We start from the raw sequence: 26,346 nt of genomic DNA on the forward strand, positions 1-26,346 counted from the left end.
TGCATCAATCAATAATGATGGCCATTCACGTCTGTAAAGAAAGAAGAAAAATTCATGTTTTTTCGTAACTTTTTCAGTATCATGATTAAATATTATCAAAAAGTGTGAAAATTATTTATTAATTCATCACGATTCATCGTCATACATACTCGTGGATAATTATATATATATATAATTAACAATGTCTCAAAGATTATCATTAATAAATTAATTATAATTTTCTACGTTAATCTTGTCATTTCTCTCTCCCGCGACTTAATGCTCTGCTTTATAAATTGTCTTTTGACGTATATTCTGTAGTATGCAAGCTACATAACCTCTGTTCCTCCATTTAGAAATTCCATTTTGTTTTTGTTTTGACCATTGCTTTTACTTGCGGACCACATGCCGCTTTTCTTGTGATGACCCGAACGTTTCACGAGGCAAGTTCCGTGATAACCGATCTGCGGGTGTTCTCAGTTTAAATGGTCACCACTTTCATGTTTAAATTTTGAATTCTGTTTAAAACGGTGCTAGTGGTGCGGGCGGTAGCCTACAATTACCACTACCGTCCATAAATAGGCTCAATCAAACCGAGCCAGTTTTTCTCTGTTTTAATACTTATACTTGTATGTAAAAGTTATAGAATTTGCATTAGTACCTGCACATGGTATTAACTGGTCTCTAACAAAATTCATTTTGTCAACAGTTTGAATTTGTAAAGGATGTGCGTTGAGGGAAGCACAATGATCAACAGCCTCTTGTAACGTCACTGCCGCCGTCGTGGTGAATAAGCTGAAAATATAATCGATAATTCTATTTTAGAATGAAGTTTATAAACTGGTTAGCAAAATAAAATAGCCGTGTCTAAATATGATCATCAAAGAGTGATGGAATATATTAATCTTACACTGGCTGCTGGTACAGACTGGAATATCTAGCTCGAGGGTGGCTGTTTACGGCGATAACGAGGCTCTGCCGAGTTTCCGCTAAACAGTTACCGGAGAGCTAGATATTCCCGTCTGTACCGACAGCCGGTGTTTGATTCTTTTTTTTGCATTTTACATATCAATTATTTTCAGAACAGAAATAACGAAAACTGATATTCTCATTACGCACATTTTTCATATAGTAGCGTATGAACGTATAACTTCATGGATTTAACTCCATACAGGATTGGAGCAGTACCTATTGACGCTTGCAGAAATCATAATCACAAAATAGACAAATATCGTTTTTTCGCCGGTTTTTTCCCATTTTTTATGCATTATCATACTTTAATCGGTGTGAAAAGATGACTTAGACCTTTTAAAGTTCATTCCGTTGGGTGAAAAGGCAAAATTTTAGATTTTATCATTCAAGCGTCTTGTCCGGTATATACTGGAATACGGTATTTAGTGTGGTGCTCCAATTCTTTTTTTAGTCTCACTCCAACTTCATGATCAAAGTCAATCCCCCAAGATGAAATGCCTTGCTAATGAACTTGCAACATTATTGTTGCCGGCAATAACATCTGTTCTCACTAATGTAATTGAGAAATCATCTGTGCAAAAAGATCAGTTTGAAAAAGCTAAGGCAAATATAAGAGTTATTAAGTATGAGAATGATAAACTTGAACAATATACTAGAAGAGAGAATATAAGAATTTTCAATCTAAAGTTGAACCCAGGTAAATCTCTGTCAGAGGGTGTTGTTGCCATGTTGAATGAAATGGCTTCACGTGGGTATAATCCAGACGAGTCAGAGGGAGAGCCTCCATATCATTTTAGAGTAGAAGATATCAGTGTGTGCCATCGCCTTGGCAAGTTTCCGAAGGAAGGTCATCCAGATTCTCGTCCTGTTATTGTTCGGTTTGTTCGCAGGCAAACTGTGCTTAATGTATTCAAATACAAAAAAAAATCTTAGGCATATGTCAAAATATCAAGAAGATAAAGGTCAGGGAAAGAAGTCTGTTTTCATTACAGAAGACCTTACAAGATTAAGAGTTAAACTTAGAGATTATGTTAAAATGCAGGATAGTGTAAGTAGTGTGTATACTACTGAAGGAAATATCCACTGTACTAAAGAGGGTAAACACTACATTATCACAAATCCTGATGATCTCTTTAAACTTGGTATTGTGCCAGACCTTAATGAGCTCCAGCTCCAGTCATTTGTATAGGATACATCGGAAGGTGGTGATTTGCCTCATTGTACTCTTGATCTCGATGATAGTGAGAATGTTCAAAGTGACAGTAACTTCGCACATGTAGAATCCAATGAAAAGACAGTTCATGGTCACACTTACAGTTATATGTTGTTACATTCCAGTTTAAAGTTAACATGTTTAAATATTTGTGGTTTGATGAACAAATTGAATTATCCTGATTTTCATGACTTCATGACTTTATTAATAATTACGATATTATTGGGTAAGTTGAAACCAAACTAGATGACTTTGATACTGTATGTTGTAATGGTTTTAAATATATTGGTCTAAATCGTAAGTCCTTTAAACGTAAATCTGGTGGAATTGGGTTGTTAGTGAAAGAATGCTACCATCAATATGTATCTGTTTTGAATTCTAGTAATGAAAATTGTTTGTGGTTTAAAATTGATAAGTTGTTTGAGTACAATATTATTTTTGGTGCTGTCTATATACCACCAGAAGGATCTTCTGATAGTTCAATTGATATTTTTGACGATATTGAAAACGATATTTTAAATTTTTCAGAAAATGATCCATACATATGTTTGATGGGTGATTTTAATTAAAAAAACTGGACAAAACTTCATTAATTTTGATAAACATATTGTTGACTTTAACTTTGACTATAACGCCAAGTATCAGTTAAGCAAGCATAATTTAGATATGTTAGGTCTTCCCATTGATAGATATTCAATGGACCATTCTTGTAATAATTATGGTTACAGACTGTTAGAATTATGTAAAACTTTTGATATTCATATACTGAATAGTGATCAATATATTGGTCATTATACCAACACAAATAAAGTTTCCATTTAAAAGGAAAGGCTTGCTCAGTTGTGCCATCATCCCTTTCCTTTAAAATTGTTTTTTTTTTTTTGTTTCAATTTATTATCACAATTTTTTTTGAATTACGGCATTTGTATATCATAAAGGGTTTATTTAGTTTTTTTTCTCGAAAAAGTTTCACTATTAAAGGGATAGGTAGGGTAAGCCAAAGACTGGACGAGCACCTGTGCCCATTTGTTTGAGCACCAGTGTTATGCGTGCAAATTTGGACCAAATAGGACCAGAAGTCCACTGATTATAACTGAACGGGAACATGCTGACGATAACAGTGGCAACTGTTTTTTGTAAAAAACTAATATTTTTTTGTCAAAAGCATTTCGAAATCTATTCTCTATTGTATAAAAATAATAAAGAAAATAATCAATCGTAAAAATACTAACATTGGCTCTCACGTGGGGATCAATCTACCATACTGAAGGGAAACAAGTGTGCACATTTCATGCAGAGAGAGTCTTTCGTTTTGGCAGTTGCTAATTTCATTTATATAGCAGCTTTAGAGACAAGTAAATGCACTAAAAGACTTCGTTACGTGGTACCAATTAATAAGCATGTATCAACTATGTTTTACCTAAAATATGTATGATCGACAACACAGAAGATCAGCACGTGGTAAGGTTAATGATATGCGTGGGCTATTTTTAGATTACCTCACCAAGACGATCTAAATGCACTTATATTCTGCGTGATTCGGTCACGATCTTTTGGTAAGCAGGACCGCCCTTTGGAGACGGAATACTACTACAGTAACCATTCTCTATTGTATAAAACTAATAAAGACAAAAACCAATTATAAAAGAAACTAACTTTTGCGTCTTGAAAAAGAATTGAAACGGAAAATAAGTAAAAATAGAAATCCTATTTATATAAACAAACTGGGATTACCAAAGTAACTAAAATAGCTTAGATTTCCGTAATATTACTTCGTCTGATACCGCAGTATGACGGAATCGCCCGAATTGTCACGATTGCAATCGGAACTACCTCGGCTATTATGATTAATCCAAATAGTGACGGAAAGGGCCAAAAAGTTGCGATTGGCACGATTGCAGCTGGTTTCCCGTTCAATCATGCACTAACAAATGTAAGCAGGAAACCACCTAACCGGAACAACTTTTCCAAAACAAATGGCTTGCCAAAAACAGTGTCATTGATTATATTTTATTTCCACAAGTATCTAAGTTTGATGTTCTTCCATTTGATCCTTTATTGCTTGATATTCATGTTGCATTATCATTTTGCTTATCTTGTAAATTAGCTGATATTTCTGAGAACAATGTTAATAAGAATTCTACATCTAGTGTTGAAAAGCCTGTATGGGATGCCAATTGTAAAACACTGTTTGTTGATTCTTTTGATCATATGGATATTGATAATCTTGTTGCTCAACTTGATAATTTAGCTTTAGGTTGTAAGGAAGAAATTTCCTCTTGTATAAATGTGGTTGTGTCAGATATTTCTGACATTTATACTAAAGCTGCAAAAAATGCAAACATGATTAAAACTGTTGTTGTAAATAGTAGGGTCGATAATGATACTAATAAGTCAACAAAACCATGGTATGATCAGGAATGTAGGGAAAAAAGATCTGTATACATGAAAGCAAAAAAAAAGAATATAGAAGTCTCAATTCCAATGTAAATTTAGAGTCTTTAAAAAGTGCAAGTAAAATGTACAAAAAAGAAATAAGTTTAAAGCTTCATACATGTCATAAGTATAATAAAACTATTAATAATAAGTTCAGAAATTTACGACATTCAGACCCCAGAGCTGATTTGTCTTTACTGAATAAATACTCGAGAGAAAGAAATAAAATTATGTCTAATATTAGTGCAGAGGCTTTTTATGAACATTTCAGTAAATTGAATGAAAATAATGAGGGAGAGAATGTTGATTTTGACATAACCAATATTTCAGATTATAATTTTGAATTGAACTCCACTATTACTAACAGTGAAATATTGAATGCTATTAATGGTTTAAGTAATATTTACATGACAATATATTGAATGAGTATATCAAGTACTCTAAAGATATTATGCTGCCTGTTCTTAATAAATTGTTTAATATCATTTTTGAATCAGCATGTGTCCCAGAAGTCTGGTGCAAAGGAGTTTTTTTTTCCTATTTATAAAAAAGGGTGATGTAAATAACCCAGACAACTACAGGGGAATCACTATTTTAAGTTGTTTAGGGATATTCTTAATAAAAGACTTAATACTTTTCTAGAAAATTCAGGATTGTTATGTGAAGAGCAGGCTGGTTTTCGTAAAGATTATGGAATTGTAGATCATATATTTACTTTGAAACTGTTAGTTGACTTTTATCTAAGTAAGAATAAGAAATTATATTGTGCATTTTTGGATTATAAAAAAGCTTTCGATTCTGTAAATAGACCTTTTTATGGATGAAACTTTTAAAGCACAATGTAGATGGTAAAATGCCAAGGGTAATTTATAGTATTTATGACAAAGCTAAATCATGTGTAAAAAGCACTCAGGGTCTATCAACATATTTTACAAGTGCAACAGGTGTCCGTCAAGGTGAAACCTATCACCTATTATTTTTTTTGTCTTCCTAAATGATCTTGTAGAACATATCTCAAATAGGTATAATGGTTTAGATTTACTATCGCAGTCTATTAAAAATGTACTAAGTGATGATATAGTAGAGGTTTACTTTAAATTGTTTTTACTGCTTTATGCTGATGATACTGTAATTTTTGTAGAATCTGCATCTGATTTTCAATTAGCACTAGATGTTATGTCTACTTATTGCGAGTTATGGAAGTATGCAAGTAAATACAGCCAAAACTAAAGTGGTGATTTTTCAAAAGGGAAATGTAGAAATACACCTTCTTTTTACTTTAACAATGCCATACTTGATATTGTTGAGGATTTTAGCTACTTAGGTGTTAAGTTTAATTTTAATGGTAAGTTCAATAAAACTACTAAATACCTGTGTGACCAAGCTAGAAAAGCTATGCTTCCTGTTCTTAAAAAATCCAGAACTTTTGGTCTTGATATAGATTTACAATTACAACTTTTTGACTCCATGGTCACTCCTATTTTGTTATATGGTGTAGAAGTGTGGGGTGTAGGTAACATTGATATTGTAAAGCAATTTCAATTGAAATATCTTAAACCCATAATGAATGTCAAAAAGTCCACACCTAGTGTTATGGTATTTGGGGAGCTTGGTACTCTACCAATTGATTGTGTCATAAAATGTAGAGCCCTAAATTTTTGGTGCAAAATCATTAATTCAAAACCTGATAAAGTACATGTATGTAATATTTAATATGTACAAACTAATGTTTGAATTGGACCGTCAAAATGTATATCACTCCCCATGGATAGCTTATGTTAAAAATCATTACAAGAGCTTGGTTTTGCTGAATACTGGATAAATCAATCTGTGTTATCACCTTCTTATTTTAAAAATATTGTCAAATCAAAAATCAAAGACCAATATGTTCAAATGTGGCATGAACAGGTGTTTAACTCTAGAAAATGTATCACTGTATCACAGAATTTTTAAATCCTCATTTGAATAAGAACCCTATTTTAAACTTTTACCTAGAAATCTAGCCCTATCGCTGTGTAGGTTTAGATGTAGTAACCATAAACTCCCTATTGAAAAGGGTCGTTATATAAATTTTGGATCATGATTTAGGATATTGCCATCTCTGTCCAAATTATTCTTTATAAGGTGATGAGTTTCATTTTATTTTTCAGTGTCCTTATTTTAACATTGATCGTAGCAAGAACATGCCCATTAATTTACGAAGAGGTAACATGTTTAATTTACAGCAATTATTTCAAAATACGGATAGAACTGTATTAATCAAACTGTCTGTTTTTACACAAAGAATAATGTCTATTGTAAAATAATGTTTACCACCTTCTAGTCAGTATCTATTACCAAGTATTGTCTTGATTTTCATTATTTACTTTATCTATTTTTATGCATTTTAATTAATTTTTTATTATTTTTTCATCTTTAAGGTCTAATGACATTTGTAATCGAATTGTGACACTTCCTATTTAACTTTTGTGAAACTTATTGTACCGGCGTGGTGTGGTTGCAGTGTGGGGCTTCATGGTCCCCACGTTGTGGTTTATACCATGTCGCTGCATCACTTCATTTGCATTTTTGGTCAGGAACTTTCATTGTGCGATTGCATTATGTCTCATTCTAAGTCATTCATAAGTATCTCTAGTCTTCTTTTTGTATTTATCGTGCAAATTATTTTGTCTCAAGCTTTATTTACACACCTGTATTATTTTTTTGTTAATGCTAATTTGTTTGTGAAATTTTACTGTTTATAAAACTGATGCCCATATAGGCCTTGTTGAAATTAAAACTAGAAATGTGTCCATAGGACAAGGGTGCCCCCCCCCGCGCCACTGTTCTGTCAATCTTATGACTCTAGGTCAAATATTTTTGGACTACATGTGCCACAAGTTGAAAATTAAAACTCTTTTACTAAGTAAAGGGCAAGAACTTTACAAATACTGAATAAATCCACAAGCAAACCCCAAGGTGCATAAGTACACATGCTGACCAACATTCTTGTAAACTTTCAGGCCTACAAGAGAAATACTTTTTGAGCTAAGCATGAACAAGTTGAAAATTGCAAATTTATACTACTGAAAGTCAATGGCAATAACTCTTACAAAACTGAAAAAAAATTCACATGCAAAGTCCCAGGTTCATAGCTTCACAGTGATGTGAATCATTATTCCTGTAATTTAGTGATGTTAATCATTATTCCCGTAAAGTTGGTTGATTCTAACTCAAGCACTCAAGGAACAAATAACAACAAAATGAAACGGTTTTTACTAAGTTAAGGGAAATAACTCTACAAATACTGGATAAATCAACAAGCGAAACTCCAGATGCAAAACTAAATATGCTGAGCAACCTTGCCAAAAGGTTTAATGACTATATGTCAAATCCTTTTTGAGTTACATGCGACACAAGTTGAAAATTGCAAAAAATTTCTAAGTTAAGGTGACAACGGAGTCAATTATCACTGAAAATACCTAAAATGAGATTTTTTGCTTAGTATATTTATCAACCTTTTCTGAACACATTCGTGATTTAATTTTGGAAGCAGTTAGTCCAAAAAATGTGTTTTTAAACGTTTTAAAACGGTACCTGTACTATTTTTATCTGCTATCGCGTAACCTGTCAATTATCGATAACGCTCCGCCCCCTGTTGAGGCATCAATGAGGGAAATCGGTAGTTCCATATATCCGTGAATTACCGGTCCATACTGGTCCATACTACTCGTAATTCATGTATCGTACAAATACCGTACATCTTTTATGAATATCCTCTACCTTTTATTTAGCCTTTTTTATAAAATAAGAAATTGTCGGCCAATGTACGTAACATAATGTATGAAACATAAAATTAAATAATTAAGCATAGCGACAAATCGCACGACCACGGGGTTGATTTTGTTGCTAAAATATCCATAATGTGTGAAAATAATTTGTCTGTCCCGTTAATCTGATAGATATTACATTGAGTTTATGGACTTTTGTACGGATTCAAGGGCTTGCTTTACATTCAACCTCGTTTTCTAACAATGTCAAGTAAAACAACAACAAAAACAGACAACATTTTTTATGTGAACGCCTATATGACTTGTGGTAAGGTCTCCCTGACAAATTTCTAAACCATTTTAGGTTGTCTAAGGATGATTATTTCTCTATGAATCAATAAAAAAAGATAATAAAATAAATTATCAGTGAATGCTTTGAATAAATTGTTCGCTAGTAAATCGAACACAGTACTAATAAATCTATGAGAAAGTTTGGAATTTATTGTATATCCCAGTAGAAACTGGATCTCTATGCCGTGCATAGATGATTTTCATGATAATAGAAGTCAAGAAGGTCAGATCATAATGATCGAGTGATACCTTTTATTTCTATTAAAATATGTGAAGCATTTATATCAATTTGGAGGAAAAAATATATAAAATCCCGTTCTTATTTGTACATCTACCATGGACTTTAAAATACTGTCAGAAGCTCAGTTTTTTTGTTATTTTAATTTATATTTTAACGGAATTTCATACACGAGTACACAGATAGAGTGACACTGGTATAATATAATAATAATGCTGATGATAATAATAATAAACTTAAATGTGAAAACAATTAAATACCCCGCTAGCGGTGCACAAATACGTCCCCATTTCCCCCCACCGAGTGCCTCAAATTTTACCGAAAGTCACGTGACATGTGCAACCGATACCAGACTAACGGTAAATCACGTTAAGATGTGAAGAAATTTCTGTTATAAACTGATATTAATCAGCAACTTTTTAATTGGTCAGATGTCACTGGGTCATAAAATGTTGTTAGTGTATGTTACCGCAACTTGTGACCCTCCTCTGGTGCGATATTTGTGTATTATGTAATTATTTAGCGTGAAACGTAGGGGTCCGAGAGAGAACAGCCAATTTATGACACTTCGTTTGATGCGGATCGGACTAACTTTGAATCGGCATAACTTTTTTAATAATCAAGCAATTAACATGCGGTTTAAAGCACATGAAAGGGAATTCATTACGGAGGGAACCGTGTCAGGGATTTTTTGTTTGCTCAATCAGCGACTTAATTATCTTTAAATAGTATTATGTATGGTGAAAAAAGTCGCATAAAATGTTTGACGTTACGTAATATTTTTTTTGAGAAAAGATAGACAAAATTTGAGACACGGTTCCCCAGATATTATAAGTATGTTTATTTTCCAAAAGTTTGATGACACAAAAATAAAAATGACTTTGATATGACGATTTAAAATTTTAGGATTTTTATTAAAAATCAATCATTTACAAAGACATTTTTTTCAAATATGTTATTTTTTATGATGATCAACGACATTTAATGCACAAAGATTAAATAAATAACAATTATTACTAGAATAAGTTGGTTTAAATGACATTTATGTGATTACCACGGAAAGTGTCTGTTGTCACCTTAAGGGCAATAACTCTAAAAATACAACATAAATCCAGACGAAAATACCCAGGTGCACAACTACACATGCTGATCAATATTCCTGTAAAGTTTGACTCTATGTCAAATCCTTTTTGAGTTACATGCGACACAAGTTGAAAATAGCAAAATTTTACTAAGTCAAGGGCAATAACTCTAAAAATACTAAATAAATCCAGACAAAAATACCCAGGTGCACAACTACACATGCTGATCAACATTCCTGTAAAGTTTCATGACTCTAGGTCAAATCCTTTTTGAGTTACATGCGACACAAGTTGAAAATTGCCAAATTTTACTAAGTCAATGGCAATAACTCTAAAAATACTACATAAATCCAGACGAAAATACCCAGGTGCAAAACTACACATGCTGATCAATATTCCTGTAAAGTTTCATGACTCTAGGTCAAATCCTTTTTGAGTTACATGCAACACAAGTTGAAAATAGCAAAATTTTACGAAGTCAAGGGCAATAACTCTAAAAATACTAAATAAATCCAGACAAAAATACCCAGGTGCACCACTACACATGCTGATCAACATTCCTGTAACGTTTCATGACTCTAGGTCAAATACCTTTTGAGTTACATGCGACACAAGTTGAAAATTGCAAAATTTTACTAAGTCAAGGGCAATAACTCTAAAAATACTAAAACTATTCAGACGAAAATACCCAGGTGCAAAACTATACATGCTGATCAACATTCCTGTAAAGTTTCATGGGTCTAGGTCAAATACTTTTTGAGTTATACATGCGACACAAGTTGAAAATTGCAAAATTTTACTAACTCTAAAAATACGAAAAAGATATCCAGACGAAAATACCCAGGTGCACAACTACACATGCTGATCAACATTCCTGTAAAGTTTCATGACTCTCTGTCAAATACTTTTTGAGTTACATGCGGCACAAAAGAGAACGGACGGACGGCAGGACGGATGTTCTTACCAGAGCTACATTATGGGGTTTTCTTTTGTTATTTCTTTTGGTCTTTTTAACCCAACAATGCAGAAAATAACCCACAAGAGAAACGGAATGAATGACATCAAATACATCTATTGTTCTGAGAACCCAATAATGAAGCTCTGGTTTGTACGGACGGACGGACAAGGGTAAATCTAAATGCCCGCCACTAAAGTGGGGGCACAAAAATTGAAAACTTGAAACTTGGTTAAGTGACGTCATCCTAAGAACGTTATTCATTTATAAAAGACGCGCAGCAATGACGTCATTTAAAGCACGCGACTTGTCTAACATGGGGGTGTAAGACAGGGTTTTCTAGCACCGATGTAAACGGTAGATAAGATAATCCTGTCTCATATGCAAGAAATATTCCTGTTAGTGACCGCGAATCTTTAAACATACTTTTCTTTGTTGGAGTATATAGTCAAAAACAAGAGGGCCATGATGGCCCTGAAGTCGCTCACCTGTACATAGGCCCCCGGAGCGGGGCCAGTTTAAAGACCGGGGCTTTTATTTGAACAAACTTGGTAGACAACCATAAGAAGATGTTTCAAGTTTTTTCTTTACACATATAGTTAAAAACAATGACACCTGGGGCAGGGCCAGTTTTGACCCCAGGGCTTTTATTTGAACAATCTTTGTAGACACTTACTAGAAAATGTTTCATGCTTAATATCTAAACTCTAGCTATTCGGGTTTTTTCAAAGAAGATTTTTAAGTTTTTGCTATACTCGTATAAGGAAAATCAATGTCCCCTGGGGCGGGGCCAATTTTGACTCCAGGGCTTTTATTTGAACAAACTTTGAAGACACTCACTAGAAGATGCTTCGTGCTTAATATCTAAACTCTAGCTATTTAAGTTTTTTCAAAGAAGATTTTTCCATTTTTGCTATAGTTTTACACATATAGGGAAAATGAATGACCCCCGGGGTGGGGCCAATTTTGACCCCAGGGCTTTTATTTAAACAATCTTTGTAGACAATCACTAGAAGATGTTTCATGCTTAATATCTAAACTCTAGCTATTTGGTTTTTTCCAAAGAAGATTTTTTAAGTTTTTCCTATACACATATAAGGAAATTTGGAAAATCAATGACCCCCAGGGCCGGACCAATTTTGACCCCAGGGCTCTTATTTGAACAAACTTGGTAGACATCCATTAGAAGATATTTAATGCTAAATATCTTAGCTCTAGCTCTTTTGGTTCTTTATATGAAGATTTTTAAGTTTTTACTATATGCATATGGGGAAAATCAATGACCCCCTGGGGCGGGGCAAATTTTGACCCCAGGGCTTTTATTTGAACAAACTTGGTAAACACCCATTAGAAATGTTTCATGCTAAATATCTTAGCTCTAGCTCTTTGGGTTTTTTAAAAGAAGATTTTTTAAGTTTTTACTATATGTATATATGGAAAATCAATGACCCCCTGGGGTGGGGCCAACTTTAACCCCAGGGCTTTTATTTGAACAAACTTGGTAGACATCCATTAGAAGATGTTTCATGCTAAATATCTTAGCTCTAGCTCTTTTGGTTCTTTAAAAGAAGATTTTTTTAAGTTTTTACTATATGCATATAGGGAAAATCAATGACCCCCTGGGGCGGGGCCAATTTTGATCCCAGGACTTTTATTTGAACAAACTTGGTAGACACCCATTAGAAGATGTTTCATGCTAAATATCTTAGCTCTAGCTCTTTGGGTTCTTTAAAAGAAGATTTTTTAAGTTTTTACTATATGCATATAGGGAAAATCAATGACCCCCTGGGGCGGGGCCAATTTTGACCCGAGGGCTTTTATTTGAACAAACTTGGTAGACACTCACCACAAGATGTTTCATGCCAAAAATCTAAGCTCTAGCTCTTTGGGTTTTTTTGAAGAAGATATTTTAAGTTTTTCTTTTGGTTGCCATGGCAACCAGAGTTCTGCATGGAATTAAATTCTTTGAACAATTTTCAAAGGTGACCACCAAAGGAACATTCCTGTGAAGTTTGGATGAAATTGGCTTAGTGGTTTATGAGGAGATGTCATTTAAAGTAAAAGTTTACGGACGACGGACGGACGACGGACGCCGGACGAAAAGCGATCACAAAAGCTCACCCTTTCACTTTGTGACAGGTGAGCTAAAAATTGATGTTTAAGTATACCATTGCGCAACTACTTTACAAAATATTTATTTCCTTTATAAACTATCAGATTAAAGAGGTTCTTGTAAGAAGTAATCAATTCAGAATGTATTTAACAAAATGTATTTAACAATTTCGTTATTAAGTGTTGTATATATTTTACAAGAGATCACATACTTCATTCATCGCAAATTGTTATATTGTTATATTGTAATGTACTATATTGTATATCTACCTTAACATAATGTTAGAGTCCTCCTCTAGCACAAACCATCCACCTTCATTTACAGGACAACCGACGGAAACTGCAGTATACAATATAAAATCATGACTTAGGCCGTGTCTACACCTATTCAAGTTTCTTACATGTCACATTTAGATAAGCTAAATAAATGGCCCTTTCAACATTTTTTCAGGCACAATTTTTACTGAAATGTCTCATTAAGATAGCCCAGGATTTATACCTTTGTCTTTGCAATACTATCATGTTTCTGTAAAATATGTGAAAAAAGCGGGAAAATGATGCAATTAGCTAAACAATGGAGTAAATGCAATGCGTACATTCTTTTAAAAATTCAAAAAATGTGACAAAAATTTATTTTGATGCAAATTCTTTATTTGATGAAAGTTATTTACTAAATGAACAAGATCATTTTAAATCCAATATGACTTTACTTTAAAAAGAGCTTTTTTTTTATTTTTTTTACAATGTATTTATTTTTTTTTATTTATTTTTTTTGCTCTTATGTGTATCAGCGTATTGATTTGTTTCTTTTACCAAGACATTGTAAACATTTACTGAAATTCAAAGGGCATGTACACTGAATCAACAACAAAAAGTCAGAAAAATAATAGAAATAACAGCACTATCAAAACTTTGGGCACATGTTTTGTGTCAAACTGGTGTTATCAGTGTCTTGACAGCCAAAAACTTGTAGAAAAATAGAACCTGTTCTAATTTTCTTGCAAGAAATTATCTTCATGAATGTCACATAATTTCTCTTTAAAAACCATTCAAGTAGGGTGTGTACACTATCCAATACAAGAGAATACAAGAAAAGCATTGATGCAAAGCATCAAAGGGCGTCCAAGCAAGAAATGCAGCAAGTGAAGATGAACTAGTAGACATATGATGACAAGATATTCTTATAATCTTTTCAATGGTTTTTACCAGAATTGTATATCACTTATGAATGAGCGGACGAAAGACATTGTTCATTATGAACTTTGATTGGCATGCTAGAGATTAGAAAATTACTTGTTATTTCTTTATGACCCGTGGTTATTAATAGCAACGGATTTTTGTGTGTTTGCGTTTGTTTACCCTCGCCACTGGAAAGAGACCATATGGCGAGCAACGGATATACATGTAAACAATCATTTACAATCCATATGTGTAACGCATGATCAACACCACACTTGTGTAATTGTCCCTTATTATGTTATCGCTATTAGCGAAGACCCCCTCTTAAAAGTATCTATTCACACTTAGTAAAAATATGACACTGGTTATATTACCATGTTGATCATGTTAAGCATAATTGTTTATTATACAATAAATGTAATATATATTAATTTTAATAAAAAATACAGATTTTATGAATATTGTTTCTCTTTTTTTTTTGTGTTTATGCGCTTTTTTATGTTTACTTACTTTTTTTAATTTAAATTGTAAAATAAATTTTAAGAATTCAATTGTCATATTGACCGACGATTATAAGTCAAAAATTAACTGGAAAAAGTCAGTAAATAATGGTTAATCTTTCAAATATATAATATTGTTTATTCTATATATTCTTAAAACCCATGTACATTTGTTTTTTTTTTCTTTATCATTTTTTAATTATCAACCAATTGAATAATTCATAAAATCTAATTTTGTAACTTTGAATAATTCCTCGGCATCTTTACTAAACCACGAAATAACAAATTAAATAAAATGTTTCAAAGTTGATAGTGTCGTATTATTACCATAAAAATGTACCCTTTTCTCAATTATTGTACATATTTATTGTTTTTATCTCATATAGATATAAAATGAAACATGTATTGTTGTTGTTCTTGTTGTTTTTTGTTTTTTTTCGAATTGTATGTTTATGTATAATAAAAATCAATAAATTTGAGAGTTGATCTGTGTTCATGAATTATTGTAACCAAATTAACTGACAAACATTCATTTTGGAAAAAAGCTTATTTATTTGTAAAATATTTGTTTTGTTCTGTAACTATATCAAACATCTACTCCAAAACCGGGAGAGACCGGACAATAAACGGTCACTAGTAAATCCCGGTCAAAATAGACCGGGAGAGACCGGGAATTACCGATAGGAGCACATCCCTCTATAAATAGATTTTCGGAATATTTAGGTCATCAACTCATCATTCTATTTACAGCTTTCGGATAAATGTACAACAATAACATTCCATAATAACCCACTGTGTAAATAAAAAAAAACCGAAGAGCGCGATTTATTGACGGAAAAGGTTATTTCATTTGAAAATTTTTGCAAGTTCGCTATTCATTGTACCACGGATTAATTAATAATCAAGCACCTTCATACCGTTCGGAATGATCGGCTTTTATTATGACCGACTTAAAGGCTCGAGAAGTTGCTGTCGCCCTTTCACAAAATCTGATTTCATTCCATAAAGGGGCGCCGCGCTTCAGCGCGGACGCCAATGATACTTGCATAATAAGTTGCATTCAAGACTTGGATAGGTGTAGACAGGGCCTAATGTATTATATAGTTATTATCGCATGGTTTGGAACTTTTCCTTTGTTCTTACTAACCCATTATACTCAGTACACTTCAACGAGCATTTGAAAACTGTATTGATATAATTATAACAGTACACTTTTTTCATTGCTTCATATAGGATAAAAACTCGAAGTTGAGTTCTTTTCGCACCTTGTATATATCAATGTAGTTTTTTCACAGAGGCTCCAATGGGGCAGTGGTAACGAACAATCCCAGTAGCAAAAAGAATGGAATCAATAAAATAAAATAAAATAAATAAATGAATACAATGAAAAAATATAAACAAAGATAATTAATGAAATCAAAAAGGTACATCCGCTGAATGAATTAAATTTCCACTGAAAAGGGCCCTTTAATCTTGAATCAATATTGGTAACAGTTTACAATCCGCCTCTAACATTGGATGTCTCTTGTATATCTTTTTTTGCGGCAGCAAAAACTGCCTTATCATGAATAACTGTAATGTAGCTAACGATTTATTTATTTATTTATTTCTATTACAAAAAAAAAGAAAAAATTATGCCATTGCGATAAAACAGTTATAGTATATGAAACTCGTAAATTCTTCATAAATTTATCGAAAAAAAAATAAGTAGGCCATTTTTACTGTTGTTATATCATAGTATTACTAGTATCATTTTTAAGATTTTACAATAGTTGTCACAGTGAACTCTGGAAACGTTGAAGAACATGTTTAATAAGTTTCTTTGACTTGTTTCAATCATTCAATATCAACAATATCTGTTATTATATCTTCCAGGGTTTGTTTTAAAACTGCTCGGTGATTCTGTCGGCGTCGTCTAAATTATGGATATACATTTATTTGCCTGTGTATCTCTTTAACAAGTGGTGTTAAAAATGGACGAGGATTTTGAAGCAATTCAACAAAATAGTAGATTGATTTCCCAATAAATCAATTAACAATAGCTCTTTATTTCTAATCAATGTCAAGAAGCTTTTATATCTTTGACTCGCTTGAACCTAATGAGAATTTCCTCATATCTGTCTAAAATCAGATAACAGTCTTCCATTGATAAATAATGTTTCACTATATCAACATGCTATGCAAATTTATTCATGATTTTAATGTACCATTATTTTTTTGTTAACGCGTATAACAAAAAAAAAACCTGAATTTGGTCTTTTTTTTATATTCATCCCAATTTTTTCATTCCAGTGTGTGTTCTACTTCCGTAGTTATCTGGGGCTTAGAATATAGCTTCTGTATTAAAAGAAACCATTTTTCTTAATTTGACATGAAAAAATGCATGTAATATTACTACATATATTTATCCATTTCATTGCAATTTTTATATTCTGTGTGTTTATTTGTTACAATTTTTCATTTTGACTGCTGTTTTTTTATGTTCCAAAGAAAATACATTTTATATTTTTATCTCTAGCAAGACTACCAAAGTTCCTAATCGTCCGCCCATTCATCTATGATATCCATGTACAATATTCTGGTAAAATCCAATTTTACATTGAAAACTTTTTAAGAATATCTGGTCATCAGATGTCTACTGAATCATCGTCACTTGCTGCATTTCTTGCTTGGATGCCCTTTGATAATGTACACTAGAACTTAATCTATATAGACAACAAGTACAAATGTTGCTGCAATGCAGCAATTGAGAAGCTCCGCGCAAAGAAAAATGTGCTCATTACAGATACCTTACCGCACAGGTCATGTTATATTCAGATTAAGTACTATTGTAGATTTTTTCCGAATGTTTTGTAAACCAGTTTTTGCATAATTATACTCATCTTATGCACTGTACATAATTAAAAAGAGGGGGAAGATATTTAATATAAAAAAATGCTTTCACTGATGCCTACCTGGTAAGGAAAGTAATTCCATTGAATACAAACAAGACTTACAAGACTTGTAAATGTTATGTGACTTGACTGTAGTATGTTCTGTTTGTGTCACTACTGTAGTCAGTAACATAAGATGATAAAAATATCAAAGTCTGTTTTTTTTTATTATTATAATTGTAACAAATATACAAATAGTAACAAAAGGGACTAATATTATAATATACTAATATTGCATGCATTTTTTTCATGTCAAATTAAAAACAAGAACGTGTTTGTTAAACACAAATGCCCCCGGCTCAGATTCTTGTCAGTAGCAATATTTCAAAAAATGTTTACCCATTCACTCAGTAATGAACAGAAAAATTGTCAAAAAATTGTAAACACAAGTTATATAGCTTGACAAAGTCATGTCATTTTGTAATTGTGAAAAATATAAGTTGCCAAGTCATTGCTCTGACTTGTGAAGTTGAAAAATATTCAACTTCATGCAAGTTATCTTCCTACCAAATATGAAATACATCTGTCATTAAATAAAGGCTGTATGGGCAAAAGTGTAAAAATCTATTTTGAGCACTGGTGACCTTAACCAAACTGACCCCTAACTCTATCCAAAAGAAGAATACCATGTAAGTTATCTTCCTACCAAATATAAAATTCATCTGTCAATAAATGAAGGCTGTATGGGCAAAAGTGTAAAAATCTATTTTTAGCACTGGTGACCTTGACCCAACTGACCCCTTACTCCATCAAAAGGAAGAATACCATGCAAGTTATCTTCCTACCAAATATAAAATATATCTGTCAATAAATAAACGCTGTATGGGCAAAAGTGTAAAAATCTATTTTTAGCACAAGTGACCTTGACCCACTGCTCCCTACCCCAATCAAAAGGATGAATACCATGCAAGTTATCTTCCTACCAAATATAAAATATATCTGTCACTTAATAAAGGCTGTATGAGCAAATGTGTAAAAATCTATTTTTAGCACTGGTGACCTTGACCCAACTGACCACTTACTCCATCAAAGTTTATACTTCTATCAATTATAAATAACATATGTCTATAGAATAAGGTCAATACACCTGTAAAAATCTATTTTTAACATTGGTGACCTTGACATTGTTAACATTGACCTTGACCCAAATGACCCCTTACTACACCCAAAGAAGGAGGATTGTATTAAACTAAGACATCACATAAAATATAAAGGCTGTATGAGCAAAAATGTTTATATTTATTTTTTAAACCAGTGACCTTGACCTTGACCCTAGAGACCGCTTACTCCACAAAAGATTAGAGGACCATCAAAGGTACCACCTACTAAATATGAAAGATATCATTAAAGAAATTAAGCAATTAGGAGAAATTTAAGATAAATCCAACTTGCCGAAATAGGTTAACCAGACAAGGCCCTATTTTCAAAGTGAAAAAAGGGAAATAACTGGGAAATATGGATGACACAGTTATATAACTTGGCAATATCATGTACTTTGTATTGGTAAGTAAGTGTGGAACTTATAAAGCCATTAGTATAGATAGAACTTAAGATATTTCCAATTTGCCGTTTTAGGTTAACCATTATTCATTTTCTAAGTGCTGAAAAGGGCAATAACTTAATAAATATGAAAGCCAGAGTTATGTAACTTGCCCAGATCATGTACTTTGTATTGATTAGTAAGTGTGTAAACTTAGAAGCCATTGGTACAGGTAGAACTTAAGAAAAATCCAACTTGCCGTTCTAGGTTAACCTCGTACGGACAGACGGACAGACGGACGGACGGACGGTTCAATCACTATATGCCCGGGGCATAAAAATGGTTTCTTTCAATACACACTCTGGAATGAAAAAAAAATGGGATGAATTTCAAAAAGACCAAATTCAGGATTTTTTTTTTGTTTGTTATACACGCGTTACATGGTGATACCGTATTTATTAATATAATAGAAGACTGTTACCTGAATTTTAGGCAGGTATGAGGAAATTCACTAACATCATGTTCGTGCGAGTCAAAGATATAGAAGCTATTTGACATTGGTGATATAAAAAAATCTTTTGTTAATTGATTTATTTGGAGATCAATATACTTTATTGTTGGATTGCTTTAAAACCATTCATAAAAAACATTACACTTCATGTTCAAAATGCAGATCAAATCAATGATGCTATTTATCTATAGCCTATGCTTAATGAGGGTCCATCCGCTCGTAAGGACACAAAATACAGGTTTCGCTGTCGAGTACGGACCCCGGACATGTCACCAGTCATACCCTTCGCAGGATGAGCTATTTTTTACGGACGCGGACAGTCACGGACAGGTCGCGTCTCGACAAAATGCCTCGTACGAAATTAAATACTTTACCGATTTCGAAAGAAAATACTAAAAAGCTCACCAAAATAGTGTTGAAGAACCCATAAGTTTATGATGCACCAATGACAGATTAAAACAACAACATCTGGTCTTCGGTTGCTAAAGAGATGTTATTCAAAAACCTAACTGGTATTCAATCTTTTTCCTTTTACCTTATTCTTTGATGTTACAACTGGTTTTGATATTTGTATGAAAATATATCATATTCTACAAATAATTATCCTCTGTTCGCTATACTATAATTAAAAGAATGTAGATATTAACGTACATATGGATTAATACTCACGAACATGCACCCGACACGGATCACGGGCGCGGGTCTCGGACCATTAGAATAGCGGCCTAATAAATTATTTTTGAAGCACCAAGTGGTGTGTTGTATCACTGACTCCAATGAAATGTAACTTTATATACTGAAGTTTAATTATTTCAAAACAACCAATATATCAACATGTTATTATTAAACATTTAATTTCATAAATATAAATTAAGAATAATTATCAAAAGCAAAATTATTAAAGTTTTATACATGAAATCTTCTTTCTATTGACAAATTCAATCATTAATAGTATACTTGATATGCTGTGTGTAAATTACTTCAAAATGTAACAAATTATAATTTCATGTACTACTAAAAAAGGGAAATAACAAATGTATAACCTAAGTGTCAAAAATCAGAACATTTATAGCTATTTTCATGTACAGCAGAACTACCTGTTCTGATTCATTGGAATGACATGTTGCGAATCACAGAAGGGGAAACCAATATAGAAATCGAAAGGAGTTCTTGAATGCGGATTTATTTTTAGCTGTAAATCGAAGGGATTAAATGATCAAATCCGGGCCCATGGACAAAATAAATAGTAAACACAAATAGCTCCGCGCCTGTGGGCGCGGAGCAATGACCTGTGCGCAGTGCAATCGCAACTACTCGGCCCTTTCCGTCAGTCTTCGGATAAGGACCTCGAACACAATAGTATGAAAACACAGAACGGATGCGGTATTTCGGTCTAACCTACGCTAAGAAACTAAACATGTAAACAAATAGTAATGTAATGCTGGGAGTTGTTGACAAGTTTATTTCCAATATATGTAGTAAAAGTCCACCTAAAATAAATGAATTCATAGGTACAAAAGCAAACAATACATTATTTATATATTTATTATTATGGTTGTAGAAACCGAAAGTACAAAAAACCAACCTGTTGACATTTAGTCGGATTTGTTTAAAATTGAACATCAGTGTTACAAATTGTTGTCAGACATATTTTCAAGCATTAGAGTACCGAAACAGACATTACTTTTTTTGGGATGTCAAATATATACATTCATTTTACATTACCTCTGTTTCTGTTTACATCTGAAACCACGTGGTAGAACTACTTTCAGTCCGTATTGTTTCCGAGGTTATTATAGATAATAGTCGAGGCAGTTCCGAATGGTGCGCAGTGATGAGTTGTTAAGGTATTTGTAATGAGCGCATTTTTGCGCGGAGTTTCTCAATTGCTGCATTGCAGCAACATTTGTACTTGTTTAATACTATAGTATCCTCTATATCTATGACACAAAGTTATTCGTGCATTCACTATAGGATATACTCGATAATTTCGATATTTTGTGTATTTGATATTTAAGTCTAACAGGCATTTATGAATTACTTTGCTTATAGTAATAATTGTACTTAACATCAAATTAATTGGAAAATTTATACTATAGATGGTAATATTTGAGCATATAATATTTTAGTAATTGCTCAAAATTTGTAAAGAAGTTTCCTTTTGCCAATGAAACTATATATCTCTTGAATATATGCTGATGTGTTCCCTTTTTTAAACGACCATTGTGTCCGTATTTTCCCTATCGCTAAGTAATATAATCAAAATCTGTCCGAATCTACCGGGAAATACCCTACATGTAAGTAAAATATAGCTTATTTGAATTTGCCGTAGTTTTCGGCCTTTCGGCCTTCTTCAGCGGCATAACAAATAAATTCAGAAAAAATAGGGGAAGTGTGTAACGTCATTGAGCGACGCCCGCCATGGCGACGTGTGTCGTCTACCGGCAGTAGTGTTTACTCCGTGAGGGCGATATGTTCAAACATGTTTATGTACTTTTTATTTGTTTGGGTCGTCAGACCAAACAAATAATGGTAGCAAAATTTCAGACTCTGGTGTACTTATTTGCAAATACCGAAAGTAGTCCAAACTACTCGAAGCGGTTATTTCCCTTTATATGTACACTAACGCCGACCGAAAAATTAAGGGGAGATCACTGCGTAAAGATTGTCAAATGACAGGCGCATTAATTTTCGTAAAGAAAAAATAGTTCTCGATTGGTCGAAGATTTCTAATATTGTGTTATTCTTATAGATATACATGCTTATATTAAGCTCTATGATTATTTACATCAGTGTTAAACAACAGGTTTACCGTGAACAAAATATATCGAAATTAATAAGGGTTATAGACTCTAATTTAGAATAATATGGTACAGCTTCCTCCTGGTCGCGCGGTTTACACGCTCGCTTAGGAAGCGAGATGTCTGGAGTTCAAATCCCAGTTAAGGCTACTCATCTCATGTTTTTTTTTAATTGTTTAAGCCAAATAAACATTGAATTGAATATCAGTGTTGCAATTAGTCTTATAGTCAATTTACTTAAGTTATAACACTGGAAACAGCATTGGTGACACTATACAAACAAATTGGTTTAAAATCTCACAACCTTCACCTTCCTGTCTTTCTGAGACCCAAACAAATTCAGCGCCTTCTGTGCTTTAATTTAATTACTCTCTTTGTGCATAGGCCAAATGTTCAACTATCACGTGAGTGTGTTAGCTGCGAAGGGTGTTGCATAGTTTATCTAGCTTTTTTTCTGAAAATATTCACATTCAAATCAAATCAGAATTGAGGGTACGATTTACCTTTAAATATCAAAAATTGTCTCCAAAAATAAGTAAAACATTTTACCAATATTTAATGTATAGAAGGCAAAATTTGCAGTTTGAATTGTATACACATTCGACGAAGACGCGCCATTCAGATAACAGATGTCCTCTAATGACGTGTAGTAGAAGTCTGCGCATGCGTCGTCTTGGCTGCACTGCTTCGCACAATCCAACTTTCTTGATACATATTTTATTTGGTTGTAGCCAGACAGGTGTATGGTTGGGTCTGTCATGTCAGTTTTAGCAAAGTGCTTGTTCATGATTTCCCCCGAATTACCACTTAAAATACCTTGAAAAATGACAAAATAAGACACATTCAGTCGGTTATTATGACATATTTGATAGAAACATATGGTTGTGACACGTTTATTTGCTGAAAATAATGATAAAATCTACACACTTTTCTACAGCGATGAAATGATAAAAGTTTACATGAATAGACTGTAATGCATTATTGAAATTTAGGGACTCGGCACGTGTGTTTTTTTTTTTTCCAAGTTAATACCCCGGTACACTGTTATAGCATCATGGTGCACTGCCGGTCACAATAGACTTAGATTAGTCAGTATGGTCCGCTCATTTTCGAAGAGAGGAAGAAGTTTGTTTTTATCCCCCGGTATAGTTGGGAAAACCCAAAATATTCATAATTCCGGATTATTGTCCAGGGATGATAATTTGGTGGAAAGTCCATTTAAGGGTAAGTCATCGTATGACGGTTATCATGTTGATGTTGTTATTATTTGCCTTTACTTTTATCTACTTTGTCTGATTTTTGTATGATCATTTGAATATATTTTGTTCTTCTAAATTTCTATTTCTTGTTTCTTTTTTATTTCTTTTCTGTTCCCCTCGTTATAAAAGTGACATTATGCTCATATTTTCATAGTCAAGTTCAGCTGAACTGACTATATATTTCAAAAGATTGACTGTTAAAATGGTGATTGACCAACAGTTCATATTGAAAAATATTTGTAGGCTGCCTGAAATATAAAAATACTGCCCCACTCTTTCTATGAAATGAACGTTACAAGTAAATTCTAATGGATAATTGCAAAATTCCGTTTGAATCTGTGAATGTGAAATAAATTTCTATATTAAAGGGAATTATGGCAAAATGGAAACTTATTTTGACATTCACTTGTGCACTCATTTATACCCTTTGATGGGCATAACAACTCATGGCAAATGATTAATTCAAAAAATATTTAACATTTTAAAAATTAAACTATTTTTAAGACACAACGATTACGGAATATTAATGATTTGAAACGCGTCACGACAAAACCAACATAGTGGGTTTGCAGCATGGATCCAGACCAGCCAGCGCATCCGCGCAGTCTGATCAGGATCCACGTTGTTCGCTATCAGTTTCTCTACTTGTAAAAGGGTTGGTAAGCGAACAGCATGGATCCTGATTAGACTGCGTGAACTAAACTATTTGAAATCGACGTGCTTCAAGTGTAGGATAGTGTACTGTTTTGATTTTTGCATGTAAACTTTATTGTTCAATATATCTCAATGATTTATTTGGCTTTTTGTCAGTCAAGGGTAAAGATATCTCGTGGTGTAATTTATTTGTTAGTTTTTCTTTTAATGTTTAAGAAATAATACAATTCCGCGAATTTATCAATCAACCCTCGTACAACCGATCAAATTAGAAAAAAGAGAACTAGAACACTCAAATGTAACAGGACCTAACCTTATATGCATGGTTACAACACTGACACGGACGCTTTACATACTGCGCTACCAAAGCACATGAAAATATCACGTTTATGTTGTTTTATTTATTGTATGTATGTATTCTAGGCTTAATGAGGGTCCATCCGCCCTTTCAGGGAATGAGAGTACGGACCCCGGACATGTCACCATTCATGTTCTTAAATGTACTATCAACCAAAAGGTGACCTATAAATTTTGAATTCAGTAATTCACTGAATGATACTAAATATGTTTGCAAGTCGATTTTTGTGATGATACTATTTTGATGCACGGGAGGCCAATGAGACCATTATATGCATCATGGAGAAAAATGAATGATGAGCTTCACTGACCGATAAGATTATGCAACTCAGACTAATACCTGATGTTTTATTTATTAGGCTTCAGTCTGCCTTTTATAAGACTTCAGTCTGCCTTTAGGTTACCTACTTTTAGCATTGTTATTAATCTTTCTTCTGTAAAAAGGCTCAAGTTATCATCTTGGGGCAGTAATTTTTCTAGCATATGGTTGATTTTCTAGATTAAATGACTAGGTATCAAAGAATTCTTGTTGTGTTTGTAATGAATCACAGTTAACTAATTACTACTGCATATCAATTATAACATTTTGATTTTACCACGTGACCAGTCAATCAATATATTTCCGTATCGGGCGCAATAGTATTAAAGATATTTTTATTTTATTATTATTATTATTATTATTATTATTATTATTATTATTAAATGTATTGTTTATTATTATTATTATTATTATTATTATTATTATTATTATTATTATTATTGTTGTTGTTGTTGTCCGTACTAATCATTGATAAAATTCGTTGACGTCGTCAAAATTATCCGAATCAATTATTATATGAATGATGATCAATGGTGCAATTTAATTAAACAATATGTTAATCCATCCAAATAAAACAAAATGCATAGTATACGCAATAAAAACGTAATTATTGTATTTAAGAATTGTTTTAAGTTGTTTTTGTGTGTTTAATATATCGTTAAGAAGTCCGCAACTAAAATTAAGATATGTTATATATGTTTTGTACGATGGTATATCATCAAATCTTCGTTACCACCGTAAATTTTAGTAATATTTGAGGTGTGCAATACAGTATTATATTTGGACTCATACAATAATAAATAATATGGTTTCTCCAGCTGTGTACTCGTTCAAATATATTATTCCCGTATTGTACAGCTTCATAGAACATATCCGGGAAAAGAAGGTAATTTAAAAACATTCTTTACTGATTAATCACTAAAAATTTTAAAAATTGGCCCAATGAAAAAAGACTTAAACATTTTTAAGTAAAAAAAAAGGGGGACAAAAATAATAATTACTTGGGGAAAACATTAAAAAAAGGCAAAGGGCCCTGCTATAGTTCCCATTTGGGAAACAATTTTCTTGGTAAACATGTATTTGATATGAGACATTTCAGATTAGTTAAACACTGAAGAACCGCATGTATTCGAATTGATTTATAAAAATCAATTTAGGGCTATATTGGTCTGTTGATTCAGGCAATATTTAAACTATGACGTTCATATTTATGTACAAAACTTGCCCGTTTTATTAGCTAGTATTTATTGAAATAATGGGATGGCT

General features: G+C 32.7%; 1 protein-coding gene across 1 annotated transcript; it reads right to left on the reverse strand.

Annotated features, from left to right (window-relative positions):
- Positions 1-23,409, reverse strand: LOC132731868 (uncharacterized). Its single transcript, XM_060718168.1, has 4 exons — positions 23,041-23,409; positions 13,358-13,427; positions 641-774; positions 1-31 (listed from the first exon to the last, which is right to left on the reverse strand). The coding sequence occupies exons 1-4, from the start codon at positions 23,276-23,278 to the stop codon at positions 9-11; spliced, it is 465 nt and encodes a 154-aa protein (XP_060574151.1). The 5' UTR covers positions 23,279-23,409; the 3' UTR covers positions 1-8.
- Between the last annotated feature and the right edge of the window lie 2,937 nt (positions 23,410-26,346).

The sequence above is a fragment of the Ruditapes philippinarum genome, unplaced genomic scaffold (genome assembly GCF_026571515.1).
Source record: "Ruditapes philippinarum isolate M1 unplaced genomic scaffold, ASM2657151v2 ctg2672_1_1_1_1, whole genome shotgun sequence".
Lineage (NCBI taxonomy): Eukaryota > Metazoa > Mollusca > Bivalvia > Venerida > Veneridae > Ruditapes > Ruditapes philippinarum.